Source organism: Manacus vitellinus, unplaced genomic scaffold (genome assembly GCF_001715985.3).
Source record: "Manacus vitellinus isolate BGI_N305 unplaced genomic scaffold, ASM171598v3 scaffold_91_pilon, whole genome shotgun sequence".
In the NCBI taxonomy this organism is placed as follows: domain Eukaryota; kingdom Metazoa; phylum Chordata; class Aves; order Passeriformes; family Pipridae; genus Manacus; species Manacus vitellinus.
The window spans coordinates 1104649-1121921 of NW_021940873.1; the positions used below are offsets into that span (position 1 = coordinate 1104649).

At 38.8% G+C, this 17273-nt stretch overlaps 1 protein-coding gene across 1 annotated transcript in view; it reads right to left on the reverse strand.

Moving 5' to 3' along the window:
• The window catches only part of SYN2 (synapsin II), a 180219-nt gene that overhangs the window by 113762 nt on the left and 49184 nt on the right, over window positions 1-17273 (reverse strand). Inside the window, exons 3-4 of the mRNA XM_029965206.1 lie at window positions 3604-3661; window positions 1109-1200 (exon numbers count right to left, since the gene is read on the reverse strand). Coding sequence (XP_029821066.1) covers window positions 1109-1200; window positions 3604-3661 — 150 coding nt within the window. The remainder of the gene's footprint in view (window positions 1-1108; window positions 1201-3603; window positions 3662-17273) is intronic.

The window sequence follows — 17273 nt, forward strand, 5'->3', positions numbered from 1 at the left end:
AGCAGTGATCAAGATTTCCTGGCTCCAAAACCTGTATCATTGGGTAAAAAGTCCCACCAACCCTAAAAAATTAAATCTCTTCCTCTTCTAAGGAAATTATTTTGTGGATTTGGCACAAGATTATTGTTGTCGTATTTAGCTGCAATATTTTTAGAACATGTAACAGATTAAACAGTTGTGAGTTTTGAAGCATAAACTTATTTTCAATATTTTTTCCCTGATTTTTATTACATGAATGAGTAAAAATTTTCACATCTTTTATTTGGACAGATGTTGTGCAAAGCCATGAAGATCCAAGACATGCTGTCCAGCTCCCTGACCTCTCACTCTTGCCCACAGATAAACATGAGCAGTAAAATCCAAGATAACTGTTGGCTCTACCTTTCTGATTACAATTCAGCCAAAAAACTGCTATGCTTCACTCACACAACTGCTCCAGCCAAAATAGGAGCAATTTCACAATTTAGATAAAATATAGGACTGACTGATATAATTTTGCTTAAGCTTTTACGTTGCCCAGACATACCCCTGTTTTCTCCCCTTACATTTACAAGGCTGTTGATGTCCTGACTGAAAAAAATAACGTTAAATTATTAGGTCTTCAATTGGCATCATCTTTTTTGGACAAAACAGCCTATTGGGAAATCTCAGGCATTTAAACTGAAATCTTTCAAACAGACAGTGATATTCTGGCCTGAGAGAAGTGTTATTCCTTGGCCTGTTTCAACAGCAAATATTCAACATTGGAAATAAATACTGCTCATCTGGGAAAGTCTGGCAAGTACAGAATCACCAAGACTGTGTGTATTTGCAAAGCAAAGATAAAACCTAAATCAATAACCCTATTTCTCAATTACGTGTTCTTCATACTGGAGTTCATTCCCTTCTTAATCAAACCTATCTTTCCTACGATCAAAATGTCAATATATGTCCTTCCTGTCACAAGCAGGACATCCTGGAGGGATCAGATACTTTATTTCCCTATTTTTCATGACCATCAGTCAAACCCCCTATTGCACACATACAAAAAGACCATTCAGCACCTTTTACATACATGCATTATGCCATTAATTGCTTTTTTGTTGTTGTTCTGTTAAGTTTTTCTTACCTGACGACTTTAGCGCCATTTCGAATTACTTGGACATCCACTGCATAATTGCCATCAGCATGGGCTATCAAGTTGATTTCTGAAAATTCTGCCTATGAAAACAAGACTCACATTAGTCAGTCTGGTTTATTTTACCTTTATTTTCCCAAGTCCCTTATTTTAAGCATTAGTGTCTGAACTGCTGACAATATACCTTTGAAATATAATGAGCACCAAGAGGACATTAATCCAACAGCATTTGCCAAGTATGACACATCATATTCGAAGAAATTCTAATCCAAATAAAGCAAAAAGTAAAAAACATTGGTGAAAATGGCCTGTGGGGCAGTAGCAAGTGGATTTACTTGTTCATGTCTGCATAGAAATGTAGGGATTGTATTTTTGCTTTGCATGGTGTTATCAAACAGACCTAACATTTACACAACGTTTTGAAGAAAATCGCACAAAAGCAGCATTAAAATCATTGGGATAAAAATAATATTGTCTTATAGAATTTAGTGTCTCTTCATATAGCTTAGCCCTTTCTATTTCCTTCACATTCATTTATTCTTCTTTTAAAAAGATCTGGTGCTAATGAACTATTGTCTCACAAAATTCACAATTAAAGAACTTTTTCAAAAGTCTTCTCACACTGGAAATGTGGAATTGAAAAGGAACCACTTCCATACTCTGAATCTACAGTTATTTGAAAGGAAAGGACAGGATGTTTTTCATTTATCCACAGTCTTTCACCAGCTTAGACTCTCAAGGCACTTTACAATAACATTACCCAGCAGAATAATTGAAATGCAGCCAACTGTCTTCTGGGGGATAAATAAAAGTGTCTTTGCTGTCCCGGACACCAGCACAGAATAGAGAGTGTCACAATCCTCATTAGTCTCCTCTTGAAAAATGGTATCACTGAAAGTCTTCCCCAGTCAAATCTGTGAGAGGCTCTCACAATTTGGTGCCCAGTTAAGGGAGTGCTGACTCTTCCAACCACTGTTCCAACTCCACTGCTGCAGTACGGGCTTGATTTCCAGCACACAGCTCTCTTCTTTAAACCCTCTATACTTTTACACCTTCTGGGATCAGCGTTAGAACATTCTAAGCACAGGGGACATTTTAAGTTTTTTTAAAAACAGTACAAATGGTGGGAGAATGAAATATTTGTGTAAGCGCTGACAATGTCAAAGAATCATTTACCACCTATTGAATCTGAGACTGACAACTGAACTCTCCAAATAAGAAATCATTTTAAAAGCTTAGTACATGATAGAAAATACTGTTGTGTTAAGATAGGTTGCTGTAGGTTGTGTAAAATAAAATACTGCTCTGGTGTCAGCAACGGAACTCTGAAGCAGTTGTGAATAACTATTTATATTCAATTGTCACAGTGTTGATGTGCTACAAAGTGATCAGTGTGGTTCAGAAACTTCCAGTCTCTCACTGATTAATCTGGTCCCACAACCGACCATATGAAGGAAATTCCAGGCTTAAACTGAGCTTTTGTTCCTATTAAAGAGACTGTGTGTGATGTCAAATGCCTGGTCTGATCTAGGTGTGAATGGCACTTTGGGACAAAACAGCTTGTCTTCTTTTTCCTGCCTCTCCCTCAAAACTCTTGAAGATCTCTGGCAAAGCCTTGCATGTTTCCAAGCCAAGAGCATCAGCAGATATTCAATGGTGTAAAGAATGGATGTTGTACTATTACAGTGAATTTAGATAAGCTGGATCCACACAACTAGTGATCATTCTCCCTCACTCTTTGAAATTCTATGACAAAACAACTCAGTTTAAGTACTGATGCTTCTTAGAGTAGGATCTATTTGTAGAATTCAAGATTGAAAAGCGGTGAAAAAGTAAATAAACTAAGAAAAGTAAAAGACCTATTTACTTCCCTAGTTTCAGATACACAGCTTAAATAAAAAAGCCATAATTCTAATACACCTCGAATATATCCCCATATTTATTCCTATTTCTTACAGGTTTTTTTAAACCCCACATGCTAGCACTGCAACCAGAGTGCATTTATATTCGAGCGAGGAATCAGTGATACAGAAATGCCACAAGTCATTCATGGAGTGTCTGGGAACCTCAACGTCTCTAAGCAACAACTTTTGAATACAAGATGTTTTTCATGTTGTGCAAATTATGGTCAAAATCCTGTAAAAAGAGCCCATATCGGGTGCCAAAAAAGGGCTGTTGTGGTTTAACCCCAGCTGGCAGCTCAGTCCCACACAGCAACTCAGTCACTCCCTCCCCATGGGATGGGAGGAGACCGTGTGTCTGTCTATACACATAAACACATAGAATCATGGAATCATTTAGGCTGGAAAATCCCTCTTAGATCAGGGGCCCAACCATTAACCCTGCACTGCCAAGGCCACCACGAAACCATGTCCCTAAGAGTCACACTGACATGCCTTTTCAATTCCTCCCGAGAGGTGTGTATTATGTATCTGTATTGTATAAATACACAAATATAAAAATAACATTCAGATTAAGTCAGTTACCTGTTCAACCTTTATGTCATATTCTCCATGGACCTTTTTTCCACGAAAAGCCTTGGCCCTGCAGGAAAAAAGGGAGAGAGAAAATAAAGGATATATGTATCTATAATCAGTAGCTACAGAAAAGCTGCTTGTGAGGCCTTCAAGTGTCTTAAAAACATATATACATAGCAATTGTATCTGTCTACTACACATGTACAATTCTTTGTCTTTTGACATCCTGGTATCCTTACCATCCCATCACGCAGTACTTTGTGATAAAAAGCATTAGTGCGATTTTCAACATTAAAGTGAAAACCTACTGAAATATTAAAACATACTGAAATACATGTTTCACAGTTATTTATTAATCTGAAAGGATTTCCACTAAACAGGTGCAATCTTGCTCTTGTTAAAGTCAACAGCACCAGTGGACATTAATGTCAATGTGAACCACTTCATGTTCATCTTTATCCACATCGTTGGTTTAGAAAAATGGTTTATTGGAAACACTGTGCTTAGAAACTTTATGTTGTTTTTAAAGAAAGCATCAGAGGTACTGAAGACTGTTGTCAAATTTGCAAGTGCCTGGTTTACTGATCAGTTTTCCTTTCTCTAGACTATAACTTGAGTTGAAGTAATTAATGGGAAGGAGAGCTCATGAGTAATTATTACGTGCCAGGATTGTAGCAATAAAACAGAACTGAATTCCCTGATCCAGCCTCCCAGGCCTAACAATGACATTCTTCTAGGAATTTGTCCATTGTATCCCTTAGGCAGTATGGATCTGCTTTGGAGTAAAAGAGAAATTACAAAACAAGGTAAATCTGTTGATAAAAGGGAACTACTCTAACACTTGGACATTGGAAAAGGGATATGGGTTCAGTCTCTCTGCGCTTTCTTTGCTCAAGCCAAAGCTTAGAGTACCTTTCCCACTTCTATTACAAGCAAGCACAAATTTGTTGCACAGTCCAAAACCAGAAAACTACAGAACACCCTCTCAAGTGTTAAAAAAAAAGTAACTGCCCATTTTCAACATCTGACAAAATGCTATTATATTACACAAAGTCCACTTCACCAGTGAAAGTAATACATACTACACACTAAAACAATTTATTTTTGCTTATGGAAAATCTTATTCCCACTGTGGGCCAGAAGAGTTTCACCACTGGTTTCAATAGTGGAAGAACCAAACTTCATAATAAACAACTGGCAATACTTCCTTTGGCAGCATATTTCTTAAGGATATCTTATGTGTTATGGATGAAGGATGGGAGAAAGCAAAGACGGTGTTTATACTGAAATCACACACTAAAATATTGCTCAACAATCCATTCTGTACAAATGTGCAATTGATAAGAAGAAAACAAGGAAGAAAGCATTTGTGTTATGGGTTTATACTGTATTCTTGCAATAAATACACATGTAAGATGAAGTTTGAAATCCATTGTGTTATCATAGGAGGTGCATACTTATCTGGATGTTATCAAATATTTTTGCCATCAAAAGCAGAAGTTAAATATCCTGTGGCACAAGTGTAACTTACAGAAATATCATTGATCACTTGTTTTTCTTTCTAAATCTGTTTTGAAATCCCATGTTGGGAATATGAATATTACCTCTGGAAAGCTTTGAAGATGTCTGGACCTGGCTAAAGTTTTATAATGCTGTTTATGTTGAAGCATCAGCTGGACCATTTTAATCTAACAGAGGCAGGATAACCCAGGTTATTTGTGCCAGACCAGAGAGGAAGGTCTCATGATCAAAGATAACACCACATCTGCCTCAGGAGAAAACACCCAATTCACAAAGACAGCTCTAATGTCTCTCTGAAAAACTAAGATTTACCACTGCAAAAAATATTTAAAACTCCCATTCTGATCCTCATGGATTTAACAGCAATGTTCTTGCCGAATTCTGTTGGGAACAGGATGAGCTCCTGGATTTTACTTCTGAGGCAGCAACAGGTGAGGTAAATGCATTATTGGACATCACATGACACAAACTTAATTTAAACAGAATTATGTTGGCTACATTATGGTACAGCTGCCTCTTGAACACTGAAAAATAAGCTTAGAATAATACTTAGTTTCTTCAAAGCTGAATTGTAACTCGGCCATACACAGAGATTAAACCTCCCCCAATGTTCACTTTAACAAATATCAACAACCGATTTCTTCTTTCAGAAAGGAATTGGAACTGGGAAACCACAGAGAGCCAAAGACAGGAGGCTCTTCTACTCTTTACCCCCAAGTCCAGTGCACATATTGGTTAGGGAGATAATGAAAATATTAGTTAATTATTAATTAGTGAGGTGCTATTCCTTTAAATTCAGTCTTTCTACTTAAACACCATTTAAATGAGGTAACCTCCAAACAACTAAACTCTGACATGATTCACCTTTCAACAAATGACTTCAGCTTTGAAAATAAACAATAATAGTAAGTACTGAAGTTAAGTAATCTGGGGCTTGAAAACAAATGCAAAATTTAATCATTTAGAGACTTCATTTCAAAGCAGCTTTAAGAAAAACTTTTATAAAAATCTATAATATTCCATGATATTCTCCAAATGTTGAGCAAAAAACTGCAAGAATTTATCTTGATATCTCAAAAAAATAACTTACAGACTCATGACTCAGGCATTTCAGAACAAATTCTAAGAAACTGCTGTGAAATAGAATCTAACTTTCATTTTATTTACTCTACCTAGGAAATAAAGTCATGCCCTGCTTGACTTGAATTTCCCATTCTCAATATAAGGAACGTGCAATCCTATCGTAAAGACATTCATTACATACTCACATTAATTTATTTTTTTTTTACTGTGGGGAGATGGGGAACAAAAGTCAAAGAATTTACAGAATTCCACTCAACTGTAGTTTGAAATTCCTATTAAGCCTTATTACTCTTGGTCCTGAGCATAGAACACCTGCATATCAACTCTCAGAGCTTCCAGGGACAGGGGCTTGTGTGAGGTGAGCTGTCAGCAGGAGTAAAGTTAAAAAACAAGTATGCCCCAATTCAGGGAACATTTGCTGCCTGTTGTTGATGATTTCTTATATTTTACATGAGAAGGAAAGAAAGTGGTGTCATTATCCATCTGAAACTCAAACACTGCTTTCCAAAGCCCAGCTCTAGCAGGGATGCTGCCTACTGGAGTTACCAGCGTGACCTCTTCCAGTCAGAGTCTTTTCAAAATATATGCAAATTATTTATGCATTTTTTGCTTCACAGTTCATTTTCTGGATGAAAACCTTTCACATTTAACATTAAACTATAGAATATGCAGTTGCCATAGATGCAGCCTAACACAAACTCATACCACTCACTGAACTTTGGCAAGGACAATGAATTAAGCATTAATCATTAACAGTGTTTCAAATATATCAAAAAGGCATGATATGTTTCCCTCTTCCACTACACAGTATCTACATACTTTTCCACAGTATTCTACTATGCCATGAGACCAATCTGGTTTCATTGTGGTTCCATTTCATATAAATGAAGCATTAAAACTGCTGGTACTTTTGACTGACAACAAAATCAACAGTAGGGTCATGCCACTACAATTTGCATTAACACAATGATGAGTTGATCAGCAACAGCCTTTATTAAAGTCAAAACTAATTACTGATCTGATCAATAAGAAGATTGTATGCTCCAAAATAACCATAGTACAATAATTGCTACAACAGGACAAAAGTTTGTCCATCATTTAGATCAGTAGCCCCCTCCAGAGCACACAAACTGCACACTGCCAACATCTGGAAACAGGTGGTGGGATTCACTGCAAGCAAGGTGATGTACATATACACATCCAAATAAATACACACAATATGCTCAGATAACTGGTTCACTGGAATTACTACATCCATGTAAACATACTGGCAGAGTAATGCCACAGACTCAGCCAGACTTCGTTGGACTTAAAAAATGTTGTGTCACTAAGTGACAGAACAGATGCTGAAGAGAAAGTAAGATCAGTCTTCAAGTTCAAGTCTGAATAGAAATAACTGATTCTTTAATTCAATTAAAAAAAAAGAAGACTTTTGTAAATACATGAAAACCATAAGAAACTGTTACAAAAAGTAAGCATATGGTAAGATCTGCACAGTATTTTCATTTGATGTGAATTAAACAACAATCTACTGAAAGCAGTGGGAATCTCTCTCAACATCAATGTGCTCTCGATCTGAGAGTACCAACATGTTGACTTCCAACTATGTTGACTTCCAACCAACCAGCCAAGCTAATAAAACTCACCCTTTGGAACTGCTCTGATGAGGTTATCATGACTAAATAGAAGAAGATATTAAGAATACTGTAAACATGCTGACTTCTTTTAATTTACTTGTTCCACGTTTCTGCAACAAGAGATAGATAGGAGACTTACAAAATAGAAGTATTCTACTTAAAACCTGACTTTTATAGACCAGGATACTCTTAAAAGTGTTATTCGGGTTCTGCAAAGACCTATTTGGATTTAAAACACGTTCTTTTCGTTTCTGCAATGTGAAGTTATGCTCTTGGCACTTGACCCAGCCAGTATTTCACTCTCACATAAAACATGTTTGCTCAAGCTATTACTTCATACAGAAATTGCCTCAGAAGAAGCAGACCATCACCACAAAATAAATGACAGAACACATCAAATGTGTGACTTCTAGCTTTAGAAGTGCTCCCTGTTGAGTTGGATTTCATCAGATTAATGATAATCTCCATCACCAGGAGCCTGTAAATCTGCTCTGAAACAGCACAGGTTAACAGGTTCCATAGCTCACATTTGTATCAGGCCAGTTGCATTTTACTCTTAATCACTCAGCTGGAATCCAGGGGAGGCACTGCAATGGCAAGGACACAAGGATTGCTCTTTGGAGTGTGAGATGACAACTCACAGAAACCCCACCTGCAACTTGATTCATTTCATAAAAATTCAGTATGACAGGCAGGACACGATCAATGCAGTTCTTCACTCCAAGTCCTAGTCTGGCCTTTTGAAGGGGAAAACAGAGCATTCATTAAAAAAAAGTGCTTCTGCCAGTAAGGTCTCAGGCTTCACTGTGTGTTTTCATCTGAAATCACTGTCTCCACTACTCCTGTAACAATCTTGTCAATTCAAATCTATGGAAAGAGAATTACTGGGAACAAAGGCAAGCACTTATGGTCCTGGTGTACCTTAGCACATGATGGAGTCATCCCAGATGGCCTCACCCTGGAACCTCTGACACAGCTAATTCTATCAGGCCAGGGAATTCCTTCATCACTCATCTGCCCACTTTTACTGGGGACCATGAGAGCTCAGCTACCCCAGCAGCTCAAACTGAACAGGGCACAGGAAAGGTCTGTAGGCAGCACTGCTCCTCTGGAACAGGGCTTTCCTTCCCTCACTTCTGCAACTTGGAGTAAAGAACTTTGTTAAATACCTGCTTATAAACCAAAGGTCCTGCATGCAGCCTCCTCTGCAGAGGCTCTGAACCCTCAAACCCTTCCCCACTTCCTTCACCAGGGATGGCTAAACTCATGAAAAATCACAGTAAACACTCTTCAGTGGAGGACTTTCCTGCCCAGACAGTAGAAAGGCTGCCCAAAGAGATTCAGCTCTAAAAGCTTATTTAAAAATAAAGCATAAACCATCTAGCAATAAAGAACACAAGTTTGTTAAACAGCAATTATTCTGTTTCCCTGCCAGTGCTGCATATCCCTCTTGCTAGAAAAGGTGGGGTTTTTTTCACAACAGTTTTATATGTAGCACTTCCAGAGGCTTCCATAATCTCCAATTCAAACCCTTTTTTATTCTCCTAATTTATTAGCAGCCTTCCCTATTTAACAAGTTCTCCCATCCCTTGGCATGTATCAGAATGCTATCTCCTTTACTCTGATGATGAAATTTTAAGAAAACACAGCCATCTTTTTCTTTCAAGCCCCCAAACCATATTTGTGGCTTTAATCTAGAGCCCTTCTATTGGTCCCTCTGCTCTGTGCCTTAACACAGTGTTTTCTCTAGAGATCTAATGAAGAAGAAAGTGCCTCCTACCCTTGGATCTCTCATTTGAACTTAAATATTTTCTGGGTCTTTTCAGCAGCATGCTAAACTGAAAATGCCTCATTTTCTGCCCACTCAAGGTGAAACAAATCCTCTTTCATGCCCAAACACTGGTAATGTCTCAAAATCCCACACCTCTGGTTATGTAATATTTACCATTAGCCCATTACTTCTGTGCAAGATTTATGTCACGATGTAACTTCTGAGGGCTTTTTTTTTTTTTGCAAATTAGATGACAAATGAGAGTCTTTTTAAAAATGTTCATTCCCTCACCAGTAGAAGACCTAATATGTGATGCAACACATTATAACCTTTTCCAAATCTGTTAGACTCATTAGAAGGACTACTACATTTTCCCAGGGTTAGGGTCATAAAAATATTTGCATTCATGAGATGAACAGAAAGTTCCAACTTTTATACAGAAAAACATCACTAGCCAAATTATGAAATACTACTGCTCTGAATCCTGGTGGAGGTTTTAAGAGTTCTCAGTGCTGAAGACTCAAAGTTTGTCTTCTGCACCAGCTGCTCCAAGTTCCTTAATCTTATCTACTAAAGGAATTACATTGCAGACTGAAGTAACAAAGTCAATTCCAAGTCTCCTACCAACTAAATTCACTCTTACCAACTCATCTGCTGATAACCAAGACAGATTGGTACGACCTGTTAATGAGCAACCCTACTGTTTAGAATGGAAGGCATGCTAAATTACCTTGAAGTGGCAAAAATGTCCCACAATTCAGCCACTTATGATAGAAAAAACCCCAAATTATCTAGAAATATAATGTAAAGATATGTTACTTTACTTTTTTCTTATTGAAATAAAGAAAATAGGCTGAGCCTAAAAGACTTTACACTGCCAGGAAGTAATTTCTGGCAACTCCTGAAAAGCCATATAAACTAGAACGAAGAGAAAGAATCTTTGAGACAGAATCCATATTGTCAATAAAATCTTCAGCAGAAATTTATCTGTCTTCTATTTTTTCTATTTATACTGAGTTCTATAAAGTGTTTCAAATACCTCTAAGACATGTGACTCTGTGAGGTAAGTAAATTTGAACCATTTATGCCTGGAGACACCACAAAGTGTCACTCATATATAACGTGTTGAGCTATCAACACGTTGGATGGATTTTCACCGTTGAGGATTCGGCACTTAATTCAGAAACTGTATCTTGAAAATGTCTCCAGCTTGTCCCTCTCTGAGCTTGTCCTGTGGATGAGGTTATGAATGAACTGGTCAACAGGGGTAAGAAGGAGAGGGAAGAGTGAAAGTCATGCATGTGTGGAGAGAGTGGGAGAGGCACACCTTTCACCCAGACCTTGGAGCTAAACCAGCTGAAGTACAACATCAAACCTTCACTCCTCATGTCAGACCTTAAATCTTGAGCCCCACGCAGGGACCAGACCCAGGGAGAAGGAAGGACTGCCTTGAGTGCCAGAACACCTCCCTGCAGACACACCCACACCCTGGCCCTGGCAGAGAGTGCCACCGGTGCCACAGGCAAGGCTGGGTACTCTTGTCCCCACCCGGAACGCCACAGAATTACACCCTGGCAGCAATACTTCTGTGACTCTACCAATACTGAACTAGATTTCAATGAGTTGAAGATAAAAATATTTTTCACAGATCAGCAATTGCTTTATCTCTGGCTCAGGTATCCTTTTATCTCCATCACGCAGATCCAGTCTCTTCCAATTCTATCACTAGTGTCACATTGCAGAAACACTAGAGGTCCAGTTTGAATAGAGCCCAAATAAGTGGTGTAAAACAGTATTTGATGTTTCAACTTTTTCCAGGCAACTGAAACTTGTGCTTTTATGTTTATACTTCAGACAGTCAAGTGCTGCCCTGAGCAGATCAATCAGAAAACTTAATCTTGGTTTAGCATCTGCTGAGATGCTGTAAGAGCATATGGCTTTTGCTGCCCTCTTCTGTAGGAAGAAATGTAGATCAGATTGGCTAAAAACTTGATTCCAGTCAATAGATAAATTAGATAAATAGCTAAATAGATCCATGATCATCCTGGCTTTACCAGTTTTAGGGTACCTTCTCTTTGCAAGAGCAGCAGGGCCAGGCAGGAGTCCCACACAGGAGCTGGTTGGAAACAGTGAGAATATTTCAATATCATAAGTCAGGTGTTTGCTTGGGCTCAGGGATGGGTGTTAGGTATGACATGTATCATGAACCCAACTTGAAAATAGTTTAAATCTACTAGAAAAAGCATATTAACAGCAATAGTAAGAATACTCTCCATGTATTTAACGCAGCATTAGCAACAACCCACAAGGAAATTAATCACTGACATCAACATGGATTAAATTACTTGTAATTGCCAATGCTTTCCATGCTACTTCTCCTATTTTCAGTTGAATTACTGAATATTATTAAGGTGGGATTTTTTTCTCTCTCTCACACACAGTTTCCATTGGCTTCATGACAGTCTCCTCTGACTCCAAACAAGATTCCCAGTGTATCAGAAAGGTGGGTGGTACCTCCAGTGCAATTGCTCCCACAAGGGAAGAAGGATTTCATGCCCTGTGCTGAGGAGAGGAAAAATATTAATTTATCAGTTATTATGGAAGAATGAGCCTCAGAAACATGCATTTTATCTACCCATTGGCTTTAGAGGAAGGTCCAGAATGCTGCCACAAAAACCCAATTGCTTCAAGATGCTCAAGTTACAACAGCCCTTGGAATTACATTAAACTGATAATTCTCAGTGCAAATGGATACTAAGAAAACAGAAAATGTTTTTGCCATTATCACTTTTTCACTTTTGTTTAAGCTTCCCAAATATGAATTAATTAGAAAATTAATCTAACCACCTTGTATTTTAATATTTTACTTTAAAGTACAATCATATATAATTTTGTCTGTACTTCAAATATTCATGTTTGGTTTATTGATTTCAATATTCTCTAAAAAGCTAATATTCTCTAAATAACTAAGAGCCCGTGTTCCTGAGTTTTATTCAGCTTCCCACTACAGATTAGGGAACAAAAGAATTTTCTAATACTGCTGAAGGCAGTGAATTATATTTTTCACTACAGTAAACTGGCCCCATAATTCATACTCTAGACAGGAAGCATTACCCACCCCTTCCCCAGGTGAAGCTGACCTTGGAAATATGGACTTTAAAAATCTCAACATGAAAACAGTCCAAAAAGCTAAAAGTCAACTAAATCTATTGGGATCTGTAACACAAAACAAACCCCAAGCCTCAAGGATGTTGTGACACAGGGGGAGCCATCGGAGATGAGAAACAGGACTTTTGTGACAGTGGTATCTGACAGGCATTTCTGGAGACAGCTGTGCAAATACTTCATCTGCTCATAGTGTATCTAATTAGGAGCTGAACTGAAAACAAAAAATCTCTGTGAGAGTGAGACACATTCATTTTGGTCTAATTATGCATTATAATGATACAAAATCCCACAATGGCTCACACCTTCCTCATCATTTGTAAAACAAGGTGAGCTGAGCTTGCAGTGTTTCATGAACAGTGGAATCAAACGAGTCCCACACTATCCCAAGTGTTTGCTGTACAACTGCATGGGCTGCTCTAGGCAAGGGCTGTGCCTCCCTCAGGTTGTGTTCAGCCCTGCAGAGGAGCAATATGAAGCAATATGGAGCATCCCACTGTCCCTCGGATTGGGGAGCTGGAAATCCAACAGTGTGCCAGAGAATTGAGCAGCAATCTCCCAACGAGGCTTGTTGCAAGCCCCCAGCAGCCCCAAGCCCTCCCAGCTGTGAGGAGCAGAGGCCACTGCTGAACAGGAGCAGGATTCCAACATCTCTCCCCCTTCCCAGATGAGCACTGTTTGCTTTGCACAACTAAATGCTGTCAAATCTAAGATTTACTGCTAAAAAATGGTAGTGTAACAGACGTGAAGCAACTCAAATGCAAACAAACATTCTCTTTTGACATACAGTCATGCTTAGCATTAGTTGCAATAATTACATAATTGAAGGATTCACATTTATGGAATTAATTCCCCCAGTGACTACAGGGGTGAGAACAGGATTTGTTCTCTTCTGCACACAATAGCAAAGCCTGTTCCAAAATCTCAGAGATTTCAGCAAGTCTTTACTCTAGGAGCTGTGCCTTACAAAGACTGCCTTACACTCCCTTGGTGACCCAGAGCACCTAGCCCAGGATGCTCAGCAGATGAACTGAGGTCACTTTGTGGGCTACACCCACCCCGTGAGTCCCCAGCGGGAAGAGGTTGGTTTATGCTGTCGGTCACCTCTCTACTAATGCATCCTTGGGCAACCACAAGTCTGGAGTCCATGGCAGGGGTTCATCTGGATGGGAGTCACTGGAGAAGGGAATGGGAGTGCTTTTCCCATGGACATGCTGCCATTTGGCAAAGCCCACGGCAGGCATGTGCAAGCCCTCCTTACGTAACACCCGAATCTGCAGCAAGTTACCGGGAAATGATTTCAGGAGTGAATTTATGACTCTGCGCAAGGATAATCATCCTGGGGAGTAAACAAAACATGAACAAACAACAGCATTCAGAGTGAGAATATGTTTATGATTATTCTACAGTGAGGCCTGTTGGGACAAAAATTCAGGATGTGTTGAAAACCTCTTGGAGCTGGAGACCCAGGGTATCCAAACTGCAAGTTTAATTTCCTTAAGGAAGAAAGGCTGTTTGCTGCTGCATCAACACAAATTGGTCTGTAGTTAGAGCAGTGATGGCTTTGAGGAGACTCACCTATCAAAATCCCAAAGAGTGGCACACTGCTAGTTTCTCCTAAAATCCTTCTTTTATCATTTGTGAATGAGGAAAAAACCTAGAACAAACAAGATGAGCAAGTAATTCCTAAGCTCCTAACAGCACAGTCAAAGGAAAATTCGACAGGATTTGCAGACATGGTTGTTAATTTTTTTAAGCAACTCAGCAAATATTTATGACTACTTTTGAAGTTGGTATTTTATGTATTTTCTCCTTTTTCACTTTAGAGGTTCATTCTTATCTCAAGAAGTTTCTTTAACTTTATTTTCTGAAACAACATCTATTTTCTATAGCAATCAGTAGCAAACCTGCTGAGCATTATGTTCATTAACTTTATTTTAAGCTCCTGTAGTCTGAGTTTCTCCATTCTCATGAATTGCTTCCTATGTTCCATTGTCCAGTATGTAATGAAAAAAAAACTTGCACTGTTGAGTTACAGACAGAAATGGAAATACTACTTTTGTGGGGTTTGTTTTTTTTTTTTTTTTAATATTTCTCATTGAGTGGATCTCATTTTTTGATAATATAGTCATAACATGCACTAACAGTATATAGCAAATAAGGACAGATTCCTTCATCAAGATTTATGGGCAATCAAACCAATCTTAGTGAGTTTTAATCAAGGATCCCACGATTATGGGCATTTCTTCTAAATACATTTCAAATTCTGTCAATTCAACCAGGATTACTTAAGACAAAAATCCTACACCTCTTTACATTATTTTGCATGTTCAGCCATTTCAAGACTTCCCTGGGATGCTCACTGTCCCTACCTTCCTGGAAAAGGAAAGCAAAACAAAGATTCATTTCTACAATGTCTCATTTAGGGAATAATGAATCCCTGAAGTGAATCAGAGCTTCTGCATGAATTGATGCCTCTTCAGAACCGACCAGAGCAGGTTCTCACCTACATCCAGTCCAGCACTGCCATCTGCCGGGAGCTGCAGCTCTGGGAAATCACTGGGAAAAAATATTCCAGTTTCGAGTGCTCACCAATTTGCCAATCAAAAACTAATAATTAAAAAGTAATGGTGGTTTAATTTCAAACTGGAATATTAATCGCTGTAAACAAACTCGGAGCAGTGAAACGTAATTTGAGCAGTAATTTCCATCTATTTTCTATTGCTACATATTGAGCTCTAATTCTGCTTCTGCAAACTTCCAAGGGAAAAGAAATAGCTGAGGTGTTTTCTCAGATGTACCTTAGATTACAACAAAACAAGTGAATTTATCACAACCCAAGCTGCAGTGCAGATTTCACAAGACACATTGGCACAAATGATGGCCAAAAGCCATCACCACCTTTTCTTTTACAATTTACCTCAGTATGAGAGATTGAAAAAATTAAAAATAAATTTTAAAAAATGTTAATGCATTATTATTTACTAAATCAATAACAGCTAGATTAGATTTCCTAAGTTTTTGTTTCTCCTAGCACAGTAAATCTCACTTAATAAGTTGTGCTGTGTGTGGAAGAAGGGGAACTGGTAAGATGTACCTCCAGTGGGAGAGTCTTTTGTGATCCCCCATTATTGAATGTAACACCCCTGTGGCTCCCTTGGCACATACACGGCTCTTGGAACAAGCTCACCAAGGTAGGCTTAGAGGGAAAGTAAAGTGGAAACTTGTACTCAGAAATGAACACAAGACAGGTCTAGATATCAAAAACTGTGAGACAAAGAAAACTGGGAAATTCTTAGTACCAGTTTATGACCATTATTTTGCATCATTCATCCCAAGGAAAGAACAGGACACAGGGTCACTTGTAGTCCAGTTTATCATTAGGTATCTATATAAACAATAAAGAATAAAGCGAAACTACCCAGTTTTCATAATTTTTAAGAGATTAAATCTTAATTTCTCATCAAATCAAGGACTGGCCTTGTGACTGAGTGTCCACATCTTGACAATGGCCCTCAGTGACAGACAGGACAGCTGGGCACACTGATGGTTGAATCCTTGTTCGTCTCCACCTTCCCTCGATAACTTCTCCTCAAACTACCACATCACCCCCAGTACACACTCCTCGTGGCAGGACAGCATGTCTAAAAGCTACTCAGAATACCCAATTTTCAATATATGTGCTCAGAAAGGAACAAATTAACGTGAGCAGCTCTCTCCAAAGCAGTGCTATTTCCTTGGTCAGCCTGACAGAAACCAGAAGATCACTGCTGCACATTCAGACACAATTCCCTGTTAGAAAAACACCTTGAAAACACTTCCATGGCCCTGTTGCAAATTGGGCTGGTTTTTGCACTTTGCTGCCGAGGAGGAGATAACTGGTAGGGTTTGATATTGCCCTTTCTCTCCAAGATGTTCCGCAGCCTTTAATGACCCCAGCACAGCCCGCAGTGTGCAGAAGGGTCAGTCCCTTGGGCTGGGGCACTGTGAGCTCATTCCTCACCTCTCCCAGAACACATTTCACAGACAGAACCTCTGCTTGCTGTAACACTGCCGAGAAGCTGCCATTCCAATAGCCAGAGTAGGCAAAGGAACAGAAATATTGCAAAGCAAAGCCTTGCTATGCAGCTATTCCAAGGAGTCCTAAAAGCCCGGAGGAATGTGAATTACTGTGTAACTCCCAGCAGCACAAATAAACAGAACAGCAGCATCCAAGCCAGCACAGCGGGACTGAGAACACCACACCTGACCTCTGCATCCAAACTGTCGAGCTGGGAGTGAGAGACAAACGTGGAGTGATTCACAGCCAAGGAAGGGAAGGATTTACGAAATAACAGAAAGAGCAAATGTGACTCTTTCTAAATAATCACTTTTTTAAAACACAATCTCCAAAGGTAGTCGGTCAAGCCTTCAAACTCTTCATCCTTTCTATACTTGTGAGAATCACCATATTTTGAATATATTCTCTGGACTGACAGCTTGAAGAAAGCAGTTCTTTTAAG